This window comes from Echeneis naucrates, chromosome 1 (assembly GCF_900963305.1).
Source record: "Echeneis naucrates chromosome 1, fEcheNa1.1, whole genome shotgun sequence".
NCBI lineage: Eukaryota > Metazoa > Chordata > Actinopteri > Carangiformes > Echeneidae > Echeneis > Echeneis naucrates.
Genome location: NC_042511.1, coordinates 18,290,382 through 18,315,674, shown reverse-complemented (window position 1 = coordinate 18,315,674; position 25,293 = coordinate 18,290,382). Strand labels below are relative to the sequence as shown.

General features: G+C 41.3%; 1 protein-coding gene across 6 annotated transcripts in view; it reads right to left on the bottom strand.

The window, feature by feature from the left end:
- Positions 1 to 2,358: 2,358 nt before the first annotated feature.
- Positions 2,359 to 25,293, bottom strand: part of bnc2 (basonuclin zinc finger protein 2) — a 156,676-nt gene continuing 133,741 nt past the window's right edge. For 5 of the 6 annotated variants that reach the window (XM_029498092.1, XM_029498110.1, XM_029498101.1 and 2 more), the window contains 2 exons: positions 14,568 to 16,975; positions 2,359 to 8,061 (listed from right to left, as the gene is read on the bottom strand). In XM_029498092.1, the coding sequence (XP_029353952.1) occupies positions 7,236 to 8,061; positions 14,568 to 16,975 (3,234 nt within the window). In that variant the 3' untranslated portion in view covers positions 2,359 to 7,235. Of the gene's footprint in view, positions 8,062 to 9,098; positions 9,173 to 14,567; positions 16,976 to 25,293 lie in introns of all 6 variants that reach the window. The other variant, XM_029498138.1, reaches the window with a different exon arrangement.

Genomic DNA, 25,293 nt, shown 5'->3' with positions numbered 1-25,293 from the left:
ATTTACCCCCCAATTATTTTCTGCAATTACAATCAATTAGTCCTCAATGAGAACTGATTTGTGCTTTCAGTGACTGGATGGTGTCTGTGTGTGGAGATTTTTTAAAATCAATTTCAGATGATACATAACACTGTATATAGTTTAGCCAGAGAATGCTTTGTATTTTGCAGTTTTGCAGACTGATGCAGTACTTGCTGGTTGATATCAGTGACTGGCATCTACTATTGACATAGCACAGGGATTTATTTGAAATTTCTATAGCATCTATATTTGTGAGTCTGGCCTTTAGTAATTTCTGATGGCAAATATCTCTGCCTCTTATTATGATACTAAAAAGCTGTTCATTAAAAATCACACTGAAATGGTGATTTTCTAACTTGTTTTTCTGAGTTCCCTTGAAAATAGAACATTACGTAAAACTACTAACACTTGTACAGGTTGTTCCATACCCTTGAATTTGGGCAAAGCAATATAGGCAGTGAATCTATAGTTAGAGAACAGCACCAACTATTATCTGCAAATTCTGTCTGTGGCTTTGTTCTCCGTAGCAGCTGATTTCATTCAATGGCAGTACTTCTGCTTGCAACAATGGTTCCCTAATGAAAACATTGATATCCGTTTGGCTATATGTATAAGCTGTGTGTAGTCATACTCTTACTGGGTAGCTTCTTCTGTCAGACCCCTATAGCATAATGTTTGTGAAATGTGTTGCAGACACTGATAACTTTTAAAAGAATATCTCTGGAACACATTGTGATGTCTTACGTCCTTGAGTTGTTCAGCTGTCTGTGCAAGGAAAAGTTAACCATGTCCTATTTATTTGTCTCATAGGCTGCACTTCTGTGTAAATATGAAGGTGTATGTGGTGTAGTGATTTGTCACTTTTCTCTGGTCTGTGCAGGTGCACAATCTGATGTCTTATTTGAACTCAACCATGTAACACTAACACCTCTCTGCTTTGGAAACTTATTTATGAAAAATCGACCAATGCGTCATGCAAACTCCTGAATGGGCTAAAATTAATCACTAATCCTGGAGATCTCTAAGGTCAGACGGATGGACGGCTGAGCTGATGAATATCTTTTCCCTGTCAACTTCTCCAGCCTTTTCAGTTCAGACACAACACAGCTTGTCCTGGCTGTCTCTTTCGCTTGCACTCTGTTTGTCTGCATGTATTCTCCCACAGCAAAGAGCTCTGTCTCTCAAAGGTCAGTGGAGGGCCAGAGTGTTTGTCAGGCCAATCGATGGCCTGCCACCACCATCAACGTGTGCAGTTATGTAGCTGGGAGGTCAGTTCAGGAATAGGCAATGCCTGCTGTCTGCTTGGTGGGAGATCGTCACCAAGGAAAGAAGTGTGTGTTTAAAATGCGCTGCTGAGGATATCTCTGAGATGCGGGGTCGTATCTCTCAATAACCCTTCACATAGTCAATACCATCCAGTGTTAATTTGTGTGTGTGCGTGTGGATGTGTGGGCAGGTATGCTTGTGTGCGTATGCGTGTCTACATGCATTGTGCAGCTATCAGCAGTGACAGTGGATGAACGAATTGGTGTGTGACAAAGAAAAATGGCATGTAATTCAAGGTCAAAAAGGCTTGTGTCACTCTTTCACTTTTGCTGGCGGGCAGGAGGATGCATTATGTTCCTATTGGTTACCAGAGCAAACATGAAATCCCTGCTGGGGCTCGTGTCAATTTATAATTCGAGCCACAGTCACAGAAAATTATGTCAGCACAGGTTGCCTTTGCACAGTGACCCGCCATTTCTCAGTCAAAGTTGTTTTCTGTCTTCTGTGTCATTTTGCTGTTCCCTTGTTAGACTCTATGTTCATAGATGCTAATATTGTTCATCTCATGTTGAGATTTTCTTTTCATTTGAAAAGAAAATTCTGGTTTTGAAGCTATTTAGCAGTCTTTAAATTCAAGACTGAATACATTTAGTTTGTATTTCTCCAGTGTATTTAATTTCATCAAATGATCTCACAAAGGTGGCGATGTCCTTTGTTTCCCCCCTTGACCGCCTTAGTAATTTGCTAAAACCAGCAGTGCCTTCTTCTCATGCCAATACACCTTTTAATAACTCTATTAATCTAATCATCCACTAATTGGTCAAGATAGCTTTTTCCCTAATGATTTTTATCATAAGGTAATTAAAGAGCCCAGTAAAACCTATGGAAATCACACTGCCTTCTTCAAATGGCTTGATTGACACATTGCTTCGGGCTTTTTATTTTTTATTTTTTAACATTGTAGATTTCAAGCTACTTCATTTTGATAACATTTCCAAAATAACACAGTTAGGTTATTATTTACAAAACCTGGTCTGTCACAGTTGAATGAAATGTGATGACAAATTGCCAGTGACTGATAAATCTTTAATATAAAAATTGTACAAGAATTCTGATACAAATTACAAGAGGTATTTGGACAAAATATGAATAAAATTCCATTTACATCCCAAAACCCTTATGCATTTTATGCAAAAACCATAGACAGTTATGATACAGAAACAAATACAAGGAAACCAAAAAAGAAAGCAAAAAAGGGGTTTTGTTTTGTTTTGTTTTGTTTTGTTTTTTTTTTTCTTAAAAAAAAAAAAAAGAAAAGAGGAGCATGTTTTTCCTCCTGTCTGCAAATGGGAAACACCTGTTTCGGTTACATACAGTATTCATGAGGCTTCCGAATCACCATTTTGACACCAAAGTGATACAAGCTCTTCTGCTGCATTTGTTCTTTGCAGTGCGACTATGTGACCATGCAACACTGTCAGGTGCCAATGCCATAAAGGGGGCTTTTTAAGACACAGACACAAATGCATGGATACACAAAAACGCAAGTGATAACAAAAGCAAAATCTAAATTCACCAGGTCCTCAAGCTTATTTATACTTAAGATTGTAAAATATGATTGGCACAATGGAAAACATTTGATGAATTTACAGTATTTTTTTCAGGATCACTGACATTTCACAGGTTCCAGTTCAGATTAATGAGGTTTTTTTCTTTTTCGTTTTAAGAATGTAACACATGAGATCGAAGCATCTATACAAATCCACACATTTGTAATTTTCTTCCATCTGCATATTTCTTGTGATGTCCCATCAAACATTTTAATCCCACTTTGTTCAGTGAGCTACATTAACTGGACAGTTTGCTTTCCTTGTCACCTTTCATCCTCAATCACTCAGTGACATGAATAAAACGGACAGTGATTAACAGGTCAGCTGCTCCATCTCCTTTTCCCTCTGTGCGCTATGTAGAATTACAGAATAATTGATGCCTGAGTCTCCTCTAATCAAATATATAAGATTCACTTCAGTGGTCTGGGCCATAGAGGCGCTCTGAGTGATGTATTCCTGTGGTCCTATAGCTCGGTCACAAGGTACCAGAAGGCAACCTTGGGTCCTTGTGGTTGGAGAAGTAAGAAAGACAAAGATTTGATTGGGGGATCATCTCAGAAGAGTGGCAGAGTGTTGGGGAGAGGGGTGAAAATGTGAGGGGTGTCTTGATCGTTCTCCAGCAGGCAATCAAGAAGAAGCTGGCAATGAGTCCTGGGGAGTCCTGGCCCTGCTGCTCTCTTGCTCGCTTTCCGCCCTGTGTTCCTTTCTTTCTCCTCTGCCTTGTTAAGTGACTGCCGCAAGGCTCAAGCTAGACTACTTCCTACGCCCAATCCCTTCCCTTCATCTCTCCCTTTTCTCTCTTGCTGTCTGTCTCCTAGACCATGCTGGACAATTGTTTGTCTGTTTCCTCAGCTCTGCTTCCAGCTTTAAGCTCTGCCGACATGGCCAACATCATGCGGGGTACAGAAAGTGCCCATAGGGGTTAGATGAAGGGTTTTAGAAGGAAATCTCTCCTATGATATTCAGCTCTCTGGTTGGTACACAGATAGAGAGGTCATGCAGTTGCTGCTTGAGAAATGGACAGATGAAATACAGGACATAAGGAATGTGTAAAAACAAAAACATAAACTTTTTAGTTCAAAAATGGTATAGAAGCTTGAGCTTATTGGGCCTAAAATATTTATATTAAAATAACTTTTAATATGTTGGGTATGTACAGCTCTCAATTTTATAGAGAGTTAAATTCCATCTGTGAGCTCACTGGACTTGTCCATCATTCCATCCCAGTCTCCTTTAGTTAAATGTCACACATTATCAACGATGACAATTGTTGGGCAGTTCAGAATGAAATAATGATAATGGGGATAAGAGCTTTGGATTTATCATTCAGTGCTAGGAAAGCATCCTGTGTAGTGGCAAAGGCTCCAGTGTTGATGCTGGCTATAAGCATTCATACTCTTATTTTCCATCCTTCCATCTGTGGAGGTTAAGAAGTCATCTAGTTCTTGTCATCTTCCCGGCCTGTAAGTACTAAGAATATGTGTGTGTGTGTGACTCTCCTCCACGCCTGTGCATGTATGTGTGTGCCCATGGTTGTATGTTGCGTTGGAGAGACAGCTGTCAGCAGGGTTGCCGGAGTAGCGCTATTTTTTTTTTCCCCTGCCAGAGTGTGGGCCACAGGGATTGAAAGAGTGAATGAGGCAGCAAGTGCCTCAGTGAAACCCACTCCTGGGAGAAGGCAGGGGTTTCTGTACTCAATTTTCCCTTCACTTGGGATAAACAGGCAATTATCCATCACTTTTTCCTATGCCATTGCTGTGCATTGAACTTAAGCATACACTATTAGTATGTGTCCCTGTAGGACCTGCGCTGTGTGGTGTGGAGATCGTGAGTGGCCGGTTGAAGAAATAGGTAAGGCAGTTGTGAAGTGACTGTGTTCTGACAGACAAAATGAGGGGGAAATAAAACCCAGAATGAGAGAAAGGAATTGAATTAAATTACCACCGACCCTGAATAAGAATGTACATGAGTAGGAAATGAATAGACAAATTCAATTCAACTAAATTGAATGGGTCCAATTTACTCTGTCCTTTTTTTTCTTTCTGTCAGTGTCACAGTCACGTCAGCAGCCTTGACATCTGGCAGTATAACGGAGTGACAAGTGAGATATTAGACAGTAGAAGCTGGAATGGCAGGGACGCCTCCAGGTAACAAGAGAAGCAGCACATTTTTAATGATCACTGCTGTCATCCGTTCCTCCCTAGTCAGCCTTACACCTCCGCAACCTTTCCCTCAGCCTCAGCTCTCTGTCTCGCTTTCTTTATCTCTGTGAATAGAGGACTGAAAACTGCATGTGTCATGTAGGTAGCGTCGTAGAAAAGAGACATGAAATATTTCACTAGAATAGGTCATGTCTATATTGCAAAATGCTTAAAGTATGAAACAAATGGAACTCAACACTGTTCTGGATGTAAAGGTGTTGTGAATACTGTACAGCACATCATGTAACGCTGCATATTTTCCGCTCTGTGTGTAGCACCAGTCAAGTAAGAGAAGATCTCCATGGATAGTAACAAATGGCATCACTAATACATTGATAAACAAGTCAAACTAAGGAACACTCGTTATTTTTTGTCTTTTTACAAAAAATATTCTTATACCAGACAACTACATCTCCATGAAGATACATCACCCACCAATAAATACCCCTTCCCGTGGCTACTTTGCCCACTTACTGGAAATATTTGTACCGTAAGACAGTCATGGACATGTTAAAAATGGCTGCAACCAACAGCCGGGATAATGGCGACATTTTTCATAGATTACATTTGTAGCTGATACTCGGCTGGAAACCGATAACAAAAATATCACAGCAAAATATTTAAGACTCAAGTGCATCATATTAATCCAACGGGGCATGATTTAAGTACAATGTCACACTGAAACAATTTTTCTTAGGTAAATACTTTTGTTTTGGTCACAGTTGAAGGACTATTCTGTCTTTTTTCCTCTTTTTTTCAAACCTACGGGACAGTCATATTTCATGAAGATGCCTTTTGTGAGAACAAAGATGAGCTCTTGCATTGCTAGCTTTTACAATTTAACACTAATGTCATGCTTTACACGGATTACCTACTGAAACTGCTGAAGTAATTAGTGTAATCATAATTGGTGACCATACACAAATTTCTCTTTAAATGTAAAGACGGCAGATTTGATCAATAGTTTCTTTGTGTTTGTGAAACAGCAGTTTATATTCCATCACACCTGGATTAGTTTTGAAGCAAGACACTTTGGAGACACTTTTCTGAAGAAATTTCTTTAGAGATATTGGAGGATCTCAGGCTTTGTTCAGGGGCATTTTCTGCTTTCAGACTGTGTTTGAAACAGAACATGTCCAAAAAGAAAACTGGCACAAGAATGTTGAAGGTACTGTCATTTCCCTTGGCACTGTAGCCTTCAATGACCCCAAATAACACCTAAACTGACCACTGCAAAACTCCTCATCATAATAGTATTACACATCCCCTTGTATAGATGCAAAGTGCAAAAACTTAATTAGTATACTAAAGCTCATAAACATAACACAAAAAAAATCAATAGAATTACAGAGAGTGATATCAGTGTAGGAGCCTAAAAAAGCATGCCGGCAACCTCTGAATACCTAACAAGTAGATAAAGCAAGTCACATGATATTCTTTTTTCCTAGGACTCAGTTTAAAACATGTCTTTGAAGCTAACATAAATGAATCAAGCTTGTAAGATGCTACCTCTTTCTTGCCTAAAGCTGGAAGTATTGTACTGGACTGTAACATAAGACCATAAAGAGAGAAAAAAGAAGCAAACAACCATCAACACAACTCTTACACCAAAAGCCTCTTGGGAGATTATTTACAAATGAAGCTCATGCTTTTGTAAGGGGTTCATTTAAAAGCTATCATTACACAAATACAACAAGAAGATTTTTCTATTTTTTTCTTTTTTCTCAATACTATCATTTCTGCAGGCAAAGTCACAAATAAGAGTTTGGATAAATTCTTTGGAGACGGACATAAAAGCAAAAGTGGGGAAAGGTTTGAAGGAAAAATGGTTGGGGTAATGAAAAAAATGGAGTTTTGTTATAAAGCAAACTCCATTTTCGAATGTCATCCTGTTCTTCCAAAGAAGGAAAAGTCAGAGGTCACAATAATAAACTGTATTCAGAGTCAATGAAATTTATAGAGGGACATAGAAATGTCTTGCAATGACTTACAGAGGACTGGCAGGAGGCTTACAAGCACTGGGCTTGCATTTGAAGGCCCTGGGCTGGGGTTAAAAGTTAATTTGAGAAGGAATAAGGATGAGGAATGAAGGGAGAAGTGGGCAGACTGACAGGAGGGTAGAGTAGAAAGTCATTATTTAGTCTATTATTGTAGAGAAGGGGATGTTTTTGTGGAGGTTGGGGTTCTGAGAGTGTCGGTTACGGCTGCGGACAGAGCTGAACACCATGTTGCAACCAGGGATTTTGCACTTGTGCATCTCTCGCAGGTGCACAGTCTTGTAGTGCACACGCAGGGTCCCTTTGTTGCTGTACATTTTGTGGCAAATGTTGCAGAGGATGCCACTGCTGTCACTGTTACTGCCCCCAGTGGACGAAAGGAGGAATGGTGACGAGGACGATTCCAACCCCTCACCATGTCCTTCTCCTCTTAGTTCTCCAGTCTCATCCCGATGCCCCCCTTCAGCTCGCCTAATGGCATGCTGGGAGCAGTCCTCCCCCTCACTGTTGCCCTCTTCCTCATCCTCTTCTCCCTCCTCCTCCTCCTCCAGGTCATCCAATAGGATGCCTTCATCGCTGCCCTCGTCTGACTCGTGTGAGGAGTGGACACTGCTGCTGGACTGGACACTGGATGTGGTGCTCAGGTCCAGCACCATGTAGTCATCTGGCTGGCCCTGGGAGAAGCCGTTGGTGTGGTGATTTTTAAGGTCGTGGTTGAGAGGGTAGAGGGGATTATCATTGCTCATGGGGTAACGGGTGTCATGGTTGAGGCCAATGGGTCGGAGGCTGCCACCTCTGATGCCCATCCCAGCCATAGGGTCCAAGCCCAAGTGGTGCCCGGCATAGATCTTGGCCAGTATCTCGGCTCGCAGGTCCTTAGGCAGTGGCGTGAGTTGGGGGTCCAGGACAATGTCGTCCAGCTCTTTGGTCAGCAGTTTGCGGTGCAGGTTGATGTTGGAGCTGTGCCTAGTGTGGGAAGACATAAAGTTAACATGGACCAGAATACAAAGTTTCACAGTGAAAACCATATACCTGTGCTTCAAATATATTATTTTTACATAATTCAACTTATCTCAACATCTATTAGATGGTAGGGCACATTCAACATCTAACAAACACGACATATGGAATTCATTATTCTTACTATCATTTGAGGTACACAGAAATTCACAGAAAGCAAAAGAAGAAATACATCCTGCAGCTCTCCTCAGAAAAATGCACCCTGTTTACTGCTGTCAGCATGTCTGCACTGCACAGCCCTCAAATCAAATAGACTCTGACTCAATTAAATACTCCACCATATTGAATGGGAGTTTATCAATTGATTCGAACTGTGGTAATGTGATAATCGAGAGGAACTGGATAGCATATTAGCACTAGGCCCTGACAGCATTATCGCATTCTCTCCCTATTGAAGGTGGCTTAATCGAGCACTTCAATGAACAGGTCTTTATGTAGCCGTGTATTTCATTAAGGCTGGCATTTTTCCCAAACACAGGGTAAACTGTATCACACAATGTGCTACACAAAAACAAACTAACTAAATGCCATGCTTAAGCCAGGATATAATTAGTGAGGATTTCAGTTTGCATAAAAAAGCCATGCCAAAAGATTCAAGCGGATATGGGCTTAAAATCATATCAATGCTTCTTTTTTTTTTTTTTTTTTTGGCTCTAATTTCACAGCCAAGTCAGCGTAAGATAGAAAGGATACCCAAGGTAGATGTCACAATAAAACTAGATAACACATAAAGGAAACTTAAGCAACTAATGATCGGTGTCAGGTATGACATACACAAGGCCCACTCCTCTCATATCAGGTCAGCACTGAAATCAAATAAGGAAATATGCAAACACTTAGTGCCTTTTTAACGTGAAGGGTTTCCATGCAGGGAGGGCACGTGGAAAAACAAAACAAAACAGAACAAAATAAAACAAAAAAAGACAAGGGTCATCCTTAGAAGGATGGGCAAAAATGGAGTCACAATGGATAGTAGAGCTTACCAGCAGTGGCAGGGTTGATGCAGTCAAAAAGGGTCCCTTTCCTTTAATTATTTACTTCCCTATCCGACATTGTCCTGCAAGAGGTAAAAATACATTCATTTGAGGGACCCTTTTCTGTGAACCAAGCAACCAGGAACCCGTCCACTCGAGCATCGTCAGCATTGAGGAGAGAGAGCGTGCCAAATCGATTGGCTGTGGCTGTCACAGTACGAGTGTGTTTGCACGTGCCTGTATGTGTTAGTGTGTGTGTGTGTGTGTATGTGGTAAAAACAGATAATATACTGCCTCCATATAGTGGGATTCGATCAAAAAGACTGTATAAATCCTTTGTTCTTTTTTTATCTTTTGATAGCACAGTTGCACCCATATGATGTTAGCTTATGGCCTGAGTATGGGAGTTTTGATTCAGTGTCTGTAGCGCTATATCCATGTCTAGTCAAATGCATGTGTCGAAGCATGACTAGGAGAGGCCAGAATGCTTTATGAAAGTCTCAAAATGCCATAATCATCAATATATAAAAAATGGGCCACAATTTCCGTGGGAATACCAGCCAACAGGCTTTGATGTAAAGAAGGGCCATAGAATAGCTTGGATAAGCCGGAAACTGCTGTTAATGATGCTCAAGTAGGCAGGTCCTTTGCAACATGTCTCCATCTCTAAAACAACACCTTCTCACTGCTAATAAGCTCTAAGTTAACCATCGCTATCTCAGTTGTAAGTTATTAAAAACAAACCTGCTAAATATCATGTAGTAATTAGTTTGCGCTATAGCTGCAGTAGTCCTATTAAATACTCAAAATGCAAACCACATTGTCAGAGTATTACAACAATATCCTAAGGAATCACAAAAACTGAGATCTTTTTTTAGACATTTAAAAAAATCTAATTCAATTTAAAAAAAGAAAATTCAGTCACTTCATGAGATCATTTGGATGATTATTAATCTCAGGAACTGCAGAGGAGAGAAAGAGTCCAGTTTGGATTTTTGTGTAAATATTACTCTACCACTGTGTTGGCACTGCTTGCCCTGCTTGCCCTAAATCATCAAAATAAGTCCGTTGAATCCATGCATGGTGGGCATAATGCACGTAACCCTTCATTTATCAGATTTCGAGTTTCAGCCCCATTTCCCAGTCACACTCCATCCCTCCACCACTTTAATGTACTCTACCTTTCCTCCTCCAAACCCAAGTCCTTAACACCCCCTCTCCTGGTTGCTACCTCCCTGCTGGCCAGTAATGTGGCTGGCAAACCAATTTGACAGTCTCATCTTCACCCAAAAGATGGGGGAGGCCTCCAGAGAGCCCATTTTTGACTGTGCAGAGGAGGTAGAGAGTGTGCCACGTCCCAACTGGCGTTAATCATCCGATGGCCCTTGCCCTTGTTTTTGTGTCAATGTGTGTACGTGTGTATCCAAGTGTGTCTGTCTTCTAAATGACTCATAATGCGTAAATGAGATGGAAAGCAGAGTGGTATTAAACTGACACCAGCGGTTCTTTGTCTTCCCTGTCATTTGGGGTGTGTTATGAGGTTTTGGGTGTAAGTGGGAGGACAAGAGTTTTAGTAACATTTATCACTCTCTGCCATTGTTAGATCTCCTTTGCATTCTTTCAATCTGTACCACAGCATGAGCTACAACGATTTCAGTATCCTCAATTATAAGAGACAGACAGGGGTAAACATTAAATATGCACCAAAAACATTTTTATGTACAAGAATATACAAGACGGCGTGTCCATGTGGGTGTGTATATGCTTTTCATTGATGAATGAAATATTTTCCCTTATTCTCAAAAGAAACCCAACGATAAACCCAAGCGGTGTAGTATTTGAAGCTTCCATCTTTTGATCAGCAGATAATATTCAGCTGGAGTAAGTGTCTCCTGTTAACATATTCTCTCTATGAGCGGTGTGCCCTTTGTTTATAAGAGACAAACAGAGAGCTTATTGTGGAGCAGCGGAGCTGGGCCCACATGCTGTGTGGGGACTGAGGGAGACAGAAAGAGGAAGGAGAGGGAAGCAAAAAACCTCTCCAACATAATTAACCTTCACTCTCCGTTTGCAGTGGCACATGTGGGGATGATAGGCTGTGCACTGCTGCACCACGAGAACATGGATTGAGGGAGGACACCTAATTGGTGGAGTGTTATAGAGAGAACAGGTTAAAAAACTAAGCTGGCATGAACGGTAAAAAATAATAAATAAAAGAAGCAGGAAGGGCTGATAAAAATGAGATAAGTAAGGAAAGTCTTATCCCCAGTTTAGAAATATGATTAACGAGACTAATATTGGCGATGATTACTGGTTTGTGCACCTTTCCAGCAGTTAATCATGCAGCATCTTCAACATTTCTGCCGATGCTGCTTGCTCCCCTCAATAAATATGCAATCATTTACTTCCATGCAGCAGGAGGCTGGGACAAAACACTCCACCGTGAAACCACACAGCACTGTTTTATACCAAAAACACAAAATACATGCTTGCTCAAGGGCACAATGAATTGCATTTTACCGTGTGTGTGATTTTCTGCATGTTTGTGTGTGGGTGAGGACGTACAGAATTCATTTAAACACATTTGTGTATGTATGTGTGCAAGTTCAGTTTATTCTTCAGTCTTATAAATAGCGCAGAGATCCAAACTAAACAAACACTAGTGATACTTTTTTTTCCATGGCAGCACATTTACAGTGTCCTACCCTGACAATGTCACTTCACTGGCTGTCAGTTGTGTTTCTCTGCAGATCAAATGACCTCTCTTCTGCTTCCTTTGATAGGAGAGCGTTTGATGCTGGTGTCTGACGGTGTGTTTACGTGCTTCTTGGTTTTCACTCACAGACTAATCAGAGGTGCAGAGCTGCTTAGACTTCTCTGTTGCTGGATGTCAACAGCTGTTTTCCAGCATATTGAGAAGACAAAGCCACGCAGGACTGCATGCTATAACACTTCTTTAGCATTTGTTATTCAGATGTTAAAAACAAAAACAAAAAGCCACTGGTTCACCTTCCTCTTATTGAAATTCAATGGAGTTATTTTTATTTTTTAGTAAGAGAATTAATTACTTTCTGTTAATGTTTGTGTTTATCAATCATTTACGCTGGTGGTGAAACACTGCAAAGAGCTGCTTATTAAATAATATTAGGAGGAGGAATGGACTTTCACTTTATCTAATATACTGATAATAAACATTATTATTATTATTATATTATTCTAATTTTGTGCAAACATATTTGTACATGCAGTTTCTTAATCTTATCAGGGCAATTGCTCTTATGAAACAACCAAATTATTTTCCCATTTTATTGCTATCATTAAATTCAAACATACATTATATCATTAGAGTATTATCAAGGGACAGGTTTGATGAGAACTTGGCTTGTGTATTGACTCATCTAAAAGACCCAGGATTCCTGTAGCTATGCCTCTCTTCTGTTTAGTTCCCTTTTTGAACCAGCAGCAGAATAATATGTCCCATATGCCATCAGGAATGTATCCCCCTCCCTGTCTAAAGCACTTTGCTTTTCCCTGTCTATGGTGCCAAATGCCTGGCTGTATATATGTGCAAATGTAGCATACTTCTCCGGCATTTTCTCCTTTTTCTTTTCTGATGATCCTTTTCATTATCACTGTTCTGTGAGACATTGGGGGGGGGGGCATGACAGCAGATTTCATAACAAAATGGAAATTTAATTTCTTCATTTGTGCTAATGCAATAAACAATATCTGATGATTACCAGTGGCAATTAAACTCAATTCTACTGTTATAATATTTTCTCATCTTAAATAATGAACATGGTATAGACTATTTTTTTTTCTTTGGAAAGTCAAAGAACATTTTTTTTTTTTTTATCTATTTGTACACGTGAATTTGCGTGTGTGAGTGTGCATGTGTGTGAGGTCACATGTTACACAGCTAGCCGGTCATGCCTCAGGTATTTTCTCCTAAAGTCTTGCCAAAAGAAAGGAGCTAACAAAATCACTAGTGGCATTGCAGCACAGTGAGGCAGTGGATGCTATGATAACACTACCTGTCATCTGGCGGCTGTCGGCACAGCTGCGTCAGGTGAGCCGCAGGGTTGCACCTTCAGTAACACTAACTTGTCTCCGCTTCTGCTCTCCCTGTTCCCCTCATGCATCTGTTCTAATAGAGGCCCTGAATTACTTGCTGTTTACACGCCGCTGATGAACAAATATCGGCGGGAACAGATGCCACCAAAACAGCAAATGTAATAAAAGACCTGGGATGGAAAAAGAGCTGCAAGTTTGGGAGGAGAGATGTAGAAGTGATTGAGTCGGGGCCTAAGAAAAAAAACTAAACAAAAAAGAAGAGCTGCCACTTGGAAAGATGCAGTAAGCTGCAGCCTGACACTTCGTAAAATTAAAGTCCCATTTGTCATCGACATTACAGCTTAAAAATTTTTATGAGCTCTATATCCACTGAAGAACAGACTACAGTTAAAACTATTCAGAGCAGATGACTTCTACTACATAGAGAAAAAGAGTATGAGCACAAGAGGCACTTGTGCTCATTTGCTGTGTATTTGGAGAGGCAAAGGGAATTTACAGTTTATTTTACATTATATGCCTGCTGTGCTGAGGGACATAACCATTTTCATTTAGATGACTGGATGAAAATATCAAGTCACATTTTTTACACACACATTTAATTTTTCTAATGGAAACCAACACCAATTGATAAAAACAGTATCTATATGAAGATAAATTTTATTTATTAGGTATGACTGAATATTGGCCAATTTCATGCTTCTCCAAATGCAACCCTCCCACCCAAAAAAACCTGTTGTTTCTTATAGCCCAGGGCACTACTGATTTGTATGTACCTTCATTATCAATCTGCTGCCAGTACTCCTGCTTTATGTATTCTGAGTGTGTGGGACTGATATGTGCTAACAAGCCCAGGTGAGTGTGGCTAGCCTCACCTCCTAATGCGTTAATAAATGCAGTGGTTTGACAAACCGCTGTCTATGCTAATATGTTCACCTTCGCCTTCCTGTGACAAGGTGGGGCAGGAAGGGCAGGTAAACAACATACTGCTGCTGGAGGGATGATGGGTACAACCTAGTGCTTCCGTGCATGTGTGTACGCACTCCTCATCCTAACACCCTTTTCTGAACTTTGACTTGACAAGGAGCAGATGCCCCTGAATTCATTTTTTTTATTCCATTAGCTAACAAGTGTTACTTTTATTAAGTCTAACCTATATAGGTAAATGTCATTTAGCTGTGAAATACTGCAATTTAATGTCAAATGACGCCAAATATCTCATTAATATGACAAAATGTATTATATTGTTTTTTGGCATGACTTGCAATAAGTTAATATTTGTTTAAAAAATAAGTTTGTTCTGTGGATTAATAATACAGAGTGAATGAAATTCTTTCTTCAACCTACCTGCGGCTTGCACATTTACATTACTGTAAAATGGTTACATTACCGAGTTCTAGCACTAACCTGTCTCTGCTCCGCCGGGAAGGGAAAGCAGCATTGCAGCCAGCCACAGTGCACACGTGCATCTCTTTGAGGTGCACATTCTTGTAGTGCAGTTTCATGCTATAGGAGCTCTTGAAACTCTTCTTACAAACATAGCAGATCTTGGGGTCAGGACTTGCACATGGATCTCCCTCTGGTGATTCAGAGGAAGGGAATTTGGGTGGGCTGGCACCATAGCCCATCGAAGAGATGAAGCTCTCATGCAAGGCAGCCATACTTGCAGCAGCAGCAGCAGCTGCTGCCATGCCCCCATTATAAAGGCCATATTGGCCCATGCAGAACATGTCATAAGTAGGATCATTAAGTTCTTCCTTTATCTTGATAGGGGGCTGAGGAGGGGAAGGCGATGAATGGCCCTTTCCTTCCCTTTCTTTTCTCAAATGGGCTTCCTCACCACCCTCATTGCCTTGTTCTTTGTCAAGAACCCTTCCGCCCCTGCTGTGTTTTTGCTGTTCCTCCACATCCATAAGCTCATCACGATAGAACATCTTAGAATCAGAGGTTTCAGATTCATTCTCAAAGTCTCTCTCATGGTCTTGGTCCTCAGAGGTGAAACTGTCCATACAACGTAGCTCACCGGTCCCTCGCAGATCATTTCCACACCGGCTGTCACTAACAGTCCCTTCCCGGCAGTCATCTTCACTGTGCCTCATCATACCTCTCAGAGCTAATCCAGGGCTCATCTCATCCTGGGAAGGGGATTGTTGCCCACTACCACCACTGTGGTTTCCAGTACCACTGCCACTGTTGTTGCTATTACAATTTCCATTCATTTTGATATTATTATGAAGAAGGGATGGCTGGTGATGGTGGTGATTTTGATGTAGGTTATCATCGTCATCCTCATCTTTGTCCTCATATTCATCCGCCACATCAATCACCTCTTTCTCAATCTTTACTGGCATGCTAGATTTGCGAGGCTTCTTTTTCGGCGTGGGGTCACTGTTGCCACTAGTGAGATCCTGATTGGCAGTCGGTGTAGGTAAGCGGTGGGACATGGGTCCAGCTTCTGACACATGAACATTATTATGGGAAGCCACAGCTGCAGCTGCGAGGATCTGCTGCTGCTGGTCCATCAGGGTTGTACTGTTAGTGGTGGTGGGCAGGATGGGACTGGTGGGCAGTGACACTGGGGGACTAACAAGGTCAGCAGGGGACAGGAGTGTACGATAGAATGGGGGAACTGGCTGGACTGGCTGCACTGACTTCAGGGAGGGGAAGACCAGGGGACTTTGCAGGGGTGACTGAAGCATAGGGTCTACCGGTGGAGTAGTGAAACCCAGTGGTGGCCGTCCAGGGCTGGTGAGTGTGAAGCCACCATTCTTGGTGCTTGAGATGACAGGTGTGCCGGTGCTTGAATTGGCACGAATCAGGTCCTTATCACGGTTATTGCGCAGCATTGGCATGTGCAACCGTGGATTTGGATTGGCACTGTGTCGGTTGCGGCTGCGAAGTGAGCTAAAGACCATATTGCAGCCTTCAATGGTGCAACGGTGTTTGATCTTTAAGTGTACAGCATTATAATGTATCTTAAGTGTGCCCTTGTCATAAAAGGTTTTGCCACAAGAGTTACAGCACACACGACCCTTACGAGAAGTGGCTCCCATGCGGCGCATGCGGTGCATCTTTGAGGAAAAGGAGGGATGGGTAATCGTTTTAGACTGCTCATCCTTTACAAAGTGGTGGTGAACCTGATGGTCACTCAAGCTGTTGGATTGTTGAGGCTGATTTTGGGACTGCTGTTGGCCCTGTTGTTGCTGGAGCTGTGTCTGCTGCTGCTGCTGCTGTTGAACCTGCTGGGTGGAAGGGGTCGGTGAGATGGGTGATGTTGAGTTATTGGGTTCTGTCTTGGGTTCAATGTTGCTATTAATGGCTCCCATGGCTCCACGGCTGGGGCTCTGGCCTGTGCGGAAGGGTGACAGGGACACTTCTGACTCGCTGGTTTCCACCTGTTCACCTTGGCTTGGCAGGCTAGGCTCCCGGAGCCGAAGAGTGGACTGTTCCATTGGCAGACCATTAGGGGGCAAGCCAAGCATGGGGGCGGAGACGGGGTTGATGTACTGGAAGGGCAAGAGGAAGGCTAGGCTGTTGGGAATATTCTCAAAGTGGTGAATGCTCGATGGACTACTGTTTTCGAGATGTGTAAGGAGTCCAGGGCTGCGGGTCCTGTTGTTGCTTTCAATGAATGTCCGAATTCCAGAGTCTGTCTTGGAGGAGGGAACTGTTACTGCTTGACCTTCTTTCTCTTGAATTGCCATCAGCTCCACTATGGACTTGGTCTCACCAAAGCGGAGGAACTGCTGTAGGGTGATGATCTCTTCTTCTCGAGACATGATGGTCCACCGGTCCAGCACTTTGCCTGCAGCATCCTAGATGCCCCAAAAGACAAAGGAAGAAGACAAAAATACAAGCCATTATTGATCGTGCATAATCAGTGTGGTCAAAGGAGAAGATAGAGCAAGGGTTAGTATGTAAGGGCAAGCTTTTCTGCTCATGAAATTCAGAGGCCCCTGGAGCAACATGAAACTGCCCCCCCCCTCATTCTTTCCCATCTACTTTTTTTCTATAAGCCAGTCCTGTAAATATAATCATCACTCACACAGTGATGAGAGTAGGCAAGAGTTTGATTAAGTCTCAGGTAAACACATCAAAATCACTGAGGTGGGGCTATCAGCAGGGCCATGTGTCTTCCTGCACTTTAGGGTGTCATGAAAATTTGTTGGCAAAAGACATGAACTCTTGCTTGGAGTTTCTTTCTAAACACCCAGTATGTATGGATATTTAAAAAATTATGTGAGCCAGAGAAAAATGTGAAACTAAAATAATTAATGCAATCGACTAATCGCACCTTGTTTGGCAGTCTCTGTCCCTCAGGCTGACTGCCTTAGAGGGGCTGATACAGTGTGTCGCTGTCAACGAACAACTATGGACATTTAAAGAGGAAAAATGCATTTTCATCGAAGGCTTTAGAAAATGCCTTGACAGTGACACTGAGCTTGTCTTCCTTTGCATATTTGTTTGTTCTTCTGTTATGTCAATGAGATCTAAAGGATTTATAATCTGTTACCTTAAATATGAATCATAACATGTTGGAGACTTAAGACTTAAAGAATGCATAACCTGTGGAATACTTGACATGTAGGGCACACATGGCTAATGGTGTGGCTGATTATTAACAATTGATTCAATATGACAACACTGAGCTTTATCTGTTCTTATGTTACTACGTTTGCATACTAAGTGTTTTACTCCTCAAGAGTCAGTTGGATGTGTGCTATTATTTGTTAAAAAAATAAAAAGGTTAAATTCCATGAAAATGCGCATTGTCAAACAAATAATCTTGGCAGATACCAATAATTGATTTGTTGAGCTACTAAGTTGAAGGAAATGCACGTTTGTCGCAGTGCATTTGTTTGGTACACTGATGACAGAACACTTCACAATTGATAATCAGAGAGTCATTTCTGCTACAGCTGCTTTTCTGCAAGATACGCGTTTGTGTGAATAAGATAGAAATAGATGAGTGAGAAGGAGAGGGAGAGTGTAAATTCTGCAGTGCACACATGGGTTCCTGCAGGATCAGATGCAAGTGACATCAAGGGAGTAACCAAAGCGATGACAATTAGTCACAGAAAAATGGTGACATTTCGAATGTGCTCCTAGCTGCTGACATCTATAAAACATAAATGGCAACTCTGGTGAGTAAAAAGCTGTAAAAAACCAACATCACAAAGCACAAAGGGCCTGTAAGGAGAAAACATATGATAAATGTTTTAAGAGAGAGAGACAGCAAAAGAAGGATAGTAAGAGAGAGAGAGACACACACAGAGGAAGAAGAACAGAAAAACAGAGAAATAAAATAAAAGTGTGAGTGGTTTCATATCATGCCCTCAGATATAGTGGAGAAATAGATTCTTCTGAGACGAAACATCAATAGTCACTAGGGTATTTGTTGTTAAATATACATTAAAAAACATTTTACACTTTCATTCTGTGTGCGCTTGGAGTTTTTGCCTGGAGGTATGACTTTAAATTCTAGCCTGGGCACTATTATTTCATACTGCCTGGCCATTTGGGCATTAGTACTTCCATTTGATTTAATTGAAACCAAAAATGAAAGCAAATTAGAAAGTGAATCTTGAAATAGTTCCACAACCAGAAAATTTCTTAAGAAATTGTAGTTCTAAGAAGTGGAGCTGTCTTTTGATATTTTCTAGTGACAAAGATGATGAATTTCTAAGTGTTTCTCATTTGAATGCTCCTGCCAACAATTATAACTGAGATTACAAAAGAAAAAAGTCCAAATACAATTTAAGCATATAATTCCTACAAATAGACTATCTGCTGTGGCAAACAGCAATCAGGGGTGCTTGCATTTTAGATCACGTTGAAATGAATGTAAGCAAGTTTAAGACAATAATAATGAACTGCTCCACTTTGATGTTTGCTCCTGAAGTTAAAATTGAAGTAACACAAGAACCACAGACTCTTGAAAAGAAGGTCTTCTTTAATAAATGGGAGTTCTGGATTAGTTTCAAGCACTAACTTGAATCATTAAGTAAAACCAGAAAACTTAGCAATTCAACCGGATGGCTTGACCAGTGGTGCCCTTCAACCCATACACAGTAACCACCCTGTCACTATCACAGAAAAAAGAGGGTTTAGACATTTATATTATCTTCTAGTCCTACCCTGTGCCTTCACTTCCCCGTACATTAAGTTAAACACACGTCAAGGCCCAGTGACACAGACTAAAATGACACACATAGTGTGTATGACACACATAGTGTGTAGAAAGGCCTTCTAGCTGTCAGAACAAGTCAGCATTTCTGCTCTGTAGTGGGCCCTGTACGGCTATAGAAGATGCTATCCAAAACCTCCTTATCCACTTGGTCAATTAAGTTTAACCAGTTAGTTAAACTTAACTACCAGTCACAAAGCATTGCGGCTCGGGCCGAACTGAGAGGGAAAAAAAAGGAGTGAATCAGCCTATTCATCTTCAACCGCTTATCCGTTTCCAGGTACACCCTGGACAGGTCACCATTTCCATCACAGGGCCAACACACATAACACACAGACAGAGACCAACAATCACTCACACTCAGACCTACGGACAATTTAGAGTCACCAGTTAACCCAAACATGATGTCTTTGGATGGTGGGAGGAAACTGGAGTACCCGGAGAAAACCCACACAGGCTCGGGGAGAACAAACTCTGCACAGAAAGGCCCCAGGCCAGGAACCAAACCTGTGACCTTCTTAACGCTAACCACTATTCGACCTTGCTGCCATGAATCAGCCTAGAAAAGGGCAAATTTTGACTCAGTTTATGTTGTCGATGTGAAAAATACTTCTTATGGAAAAGAACCTCACAATACATCTCTCAATCACTTTTGCATTATCGCTTTGATAACACTATATTTTGAACTAAATGTATTGTCTTTTTCTTAGAAAACTACTTACCTGAGAAAACACCCAAAACATTTTCTAAACAAATGTGAAAAAGTATGCAGTAATTGTATCTAGTTTGTTGATGCATATTTGTATACAAACAGAGGCCCCTGTTGTCCTTACCACACTAAGTCTCACAACTCCACTCCCCTGCATTAGTCCTGTGATGCTGTGAGAGAAACAAATATGCCATTAGAAGCACTTTTACAAGTAGGCACTCATCTTCCAATTAGCTTAATGTGGCCCTCTTTCCCCTATATTTTCCAGGCGTGCCCCACCTCTTCTTGTACACTCCCTCCAGGAAAATCTCATTAATCCTCCCCTCCTCCATCTCTACCAGTGCTATGACATATTATTCTGCCATTATGCATCCCAGAGTCCTTTAAACAATACAGCTAAACCTCTGTTTGCCAGGTTAATGACTATTAGCCAGTAATTACAGAAGAGAGACAATAGGATACCCACTTTATCTGGTGGACAGCCTGCTGCTGTTAGTTTATTGTATCTGCCTGCCTTCATGTCTCTCAGAATTAATCTAGCAACGGCTGTATTTATTCATCTCTGTGCCACTGTGATGCATCCTTAATTCACGGCTGTCTCTACGATGGTGCTGGATGCTGTATAGTGTGGTATCCACCTTGCAAATTGCTGACAATGAGGATAAGCAAATGATGGCCTTGTCATGGGCCAGGGCACCACTGTCAGTTAAAACAAATCGGGCAATTATGCAATTAGCAGGTTATGTGCAGGGCTGTATTAAGAATGCTGTTAGGCTGCGTAGTGTGCATTTGGGATTAACAGCTTAACGTGTATATGCTTTTCACTAATCATCACCTATCATATTCAATGACTGAGTCTATTTGGCAAGCATGAAGAGAGACGCTAAGATAAGCACGCAGCCCGCCCCCCCTAAAAAATGCCTGTGCCTGTAGAGCTTGTGTCACATGATATCCCCAATATTTACATCTACTGGTTTGATGTACAATCGTGTCCGTCTGTGTAGAATGACAGCTACACTGGTTCCAGATCAACATACGTAAGAGCACTGATCATGAGACAGTTGCATTAGCAGGATCAGTTCTCACAATGGCAAAGCGAACCATGGGAACCACATTGATTGACCAGTCACCTTGCAGTGAATGCGATCTCCACCAAGACTCGAGGGAAATCCCCATTGATCTCTAGTCCTACTTTCAGATCCAGTTCCTTTAAAAAAAAAAAAAAAAAAAAAGCTCTGTTTGCCACTTCAGGGGAGGTTAAGCAGAAGTTCCTTGTGATCTGAGAAGGTCTTGAACCTTTGTGCTTTCTTTTCCATATTATGTCTCTCCCTCCACCCCACACCATATTGGGCTGTATGAATAATGCAGAGGATCTAGTGGCAAGAGGGTGCCATGGGGGATGGGTTCGCGCAAAGCCCACTGCCTGAAGCCATCACATCTGAGGGCAAGCACTCTCAAGACACAGGCTGCTCTTCCATTGGCTCCCCAGTGGCAGGTCAGAGGTCATGTGTGAACAACTAGCTCTACTTCTTACCCTGTGTTGTACCTCAGGGAAATCAGTAGCCAAGTCCATACGTGGGTGGAGGACATTTGTAAGACTCATAGAGGTTGAGTTTTGCACTGTGTGATCATTGTAAATTCCCTCTTTATGCTCTGAACTTCAAGAGTATCTGTTACTTTAGATGTGACCTTCAGTATGTTACATTTTGGGCGTTTTCTAAACTTCCGAAACAGATGCTTGGATCCTAATATTTAGTTGTCAAGTTAACATGAAATTCATGTCTTCCCATCATCAGGCAGGAGTTATGTCACCTTCTGGTAAGTAATACCAGATCAAAACATTAAAAAGTAATAAAAAAAGTAAAAAAAAAAAAAAAAAAAGCTGCAGTTTTCAAATAGTCAAACATTGTTTCTCTGGGACAATACTGAAATAGTGTTGTGCAAAAACACACAATCATCTTGAATACGAGACTTGATGCCTCCTTGGTATTGGTAACCTTTGTTTTAACTGAGATGGAGGACAAATTCAGGAGCTGAAAAATGAAACTGTTATTTTGTGCACACCAAAAGCTCAATTAAATATGGCAATTACAATGGCCACAGTCTTAATTGTTAAAGCCATTGATGTGAAGGGCATACGTACCCACATCAACACCAAAATTACACCTGCAGAATCCTGTTTTCCATATCATGTCAACCACTTTAAAAAGGAGCTGAGATGGAAATAGGTGATTCAATAATGTCCAGACAGGACCCTATGTGCCAGCTCATGTTCCTGATTACAACTTGGAGCAGGTCTATTCAAGTTTGATTCCTACTTTATAATTGAATTAACAACCATGCAAAGGGGTATTGCTTTGGTCAATATTATGTTCATGACTGCCAGAGAGGATTGCTTGCAGGGCTCTGGTGTGAGTAAATGTTAATGCCACAGGGCTTATTTCACCGGACCAGACGCGCTGATCAACCTAAAGGCTGCAAGATACCCTTCCTTCACCTCTCAGCCTGATTTAACTCATGGCTTTGGTTAAAAATTCATGACTATGTGTTTGTTGTTGCTAAGGGCTCACTAATCGACAGCAGTGAGATTTATAGTGCAGTTGCAGATTGCAAGGTTGGGGAGGGGGTTCACACGAGGTTATTGCCGAGGACTTTACACAGAATGAGTGATTCAGAATCTGGCACATCCCGGGATCCAGGTGGCCTTTAGTAAACAGTTCCTGTTTTGTTTTGTTTTTTTTCCCACTGACTTGTCTTTTTTCATTATCTGTTTTTGAAAACAAAACTGCCATTTTTAAAAAGGTCTCCTAAACTTTGATTCTTTTAATCTCACGTGACCTCTACCATCATCATCATCAACCCTTTTTGGTTTTAAAGCTGTCCCTCGGCATCTTTAAAAAGTGAAAAGGACAGTCTTTTGGCCACAGCCCAACAGAGGTGCAGATGGGCCAGCACATGGAAGCCATTTTAGGCCCCGGTGCGCTGCAGAGTAAAGTCAACTGTTCTCTGAGTTCAGAACCTCTGAAGAACCGCCTCGCAGCACTTACATCTGAGCAGCGTCTGGTCTGGACTGATGTATTGATTCCCTGTCTCTTTTCACAAAGCATACACAATAACGTTGGCTTGCCTCACCCAACTGTGCTAAGAAACCATAGCCACGGTCAATATGTAAAACTCAGCGGACCTAGCACTGAGCTTGAGGGGATGCCTCTGAGAAGAGGGTAGGAGTGATAGAAGCAGCTAGGGAACGCCTGATGGTTCACATTAATTGAGGATGATCCGTGTGATCTCCTGGGTCTGGATACAGCAGCCAGGTCTGTCGTGGGCCTGGGAGACAGATGTGGGGGCCGCTGTTCTCCCTCCAGGGCCAATAGAGAGCACTGAAGCGGCTAAGAAATGGTCCGTCTATCCATTTTGTGTGTGTGTATTGGTAGAGATACGGGGGGGGTTGACAACCTGCTTTATTCTCCCTCTTATATCACATCTCCTTTGTCTTGATTACTACTTTGGCAAGAGGCCGGTGCAGAGAAGGTGTATTAACATATGCTCACAATTTGCTCTTTCGCCACATAGTTACATGTTTCTGCTCTGTCCTGATGTATCAGTCATTTCTGTTCCTCGTTGTTGTAATAACTGCCACTTTGGGTATTATATCCTGAGGCCAGTAAGAAAGAAAGGCAAAAGCATAAACCTGTATTTAATGCAGAAGAAACTCCAAAGAAACTTTACACGAGGGCTCAAGTTTATAAAACCTGTATGTGGCAATTATTTAAATCTTTTCTACATTTTGAATACCTTCAACCTGGAAATACTTTTACTATTTAATTTCAAAATCAACATTTTTAATAATTTTCCCAAAATTCTCTCCATACTTCCTGCAGTGTATCATTGACTTTCTCTCTATCAAAATAATCTCACTTTTATGTTGTGTAAAAGGGAATACCTATGAATGAGTGATCCATCATAGCATTGGTAAACCTCCCAAGTCGTTTTGTTTTGGTCTAGCTGGGAACAGACAGAGGTGTCTGTAACACACAGACATACTGCATTAGAGGAGCTTTTCAGCTTTCTCCTGTGTTTCTGTTATGTAGCATGCAGGAGGAAAGAGAATAAGCTAATGGACTCTTTACTTAATGTGATCAGAGCCATTATTGACATGCTGCCAGGAAGATGCAAGACCATTAACTCGAGCCTCTCTCTCTCTCTCTCTCTGCTACCTTCCCTCCACCCAGCTCCTTTTCCCAACAGTATTTCACTGTTACCTTCACTCAGATTCAAGGGAAGAGTCACTTGGGGGTCTGGATGCCCCAAAGGAGTTTATGTCTGTCATGTTAACTGGGAATCTAGGATACTGGTGATTTGGAGAATTGAAAACAGTGCTACTCAGGACTTGAAAATCATAAATCAGGTCTCACATTTTAAACATTTTTCCACAGAAATCATGGGAAGAATGGATATTAGAGAGTGCTAGACAAGTGCTAAAATTTTTATGCAGTACATCCTGATGGGTTAGTTGGCTCAGCAGCTGCCCATGCAAATTTAACATCTTGGGATTCAAATCAATTTTTATTACACTATTGAACTGTCTAATAAAGCAGAGATCAATACAAGTCCCCTTTTTAAAATCTGTATTTGAAAAATAACATGGCGAGTTTCATGCAAAAATTAGGAAAATGAGAAATCCACAAAACGAAAAGCTCACTCTTGGTATTATTTTAGTATGGACACTGATGCATTATTAAGTCAATGAGGATGAAAAAAAGAAAAAAAAAAAAGCAGTTATATTTTTTACTTTGTTGATTTTTTTTTTTTTTTCGAAAAGATTTGAATATTATGTAGTTGTACATTTAATTATTAAATGTATTTATATTAAGAAATTAGTTAGGTGAAAAAGACATTATAAATTGTGGTAATAAATAAATATATTCTAACAAGTATGTTGTTGAAGCAAAAATACCTATTTTTTTACCACATAGATTTAGAAAGAAGAGAGGAAACAGTAAATTACACCCAAGGCTGAATGTTAAAGGTGTCATTAATTCATCCATCTTCTACTGCTACTCCGTTTCCGGGTTCTGGAGTTGATAAAGCAAGTCCCAGCTCACACTGGGTGAGGGCAGGGTACACCCTGGACAGGCTGCCAGTCCATCGCAGGGCCAACACACAGAGACAGACAGAGACCAACAACCACTCACACTCACACTCAGACCTGTGGACAATTTAGTCACCAATTAATC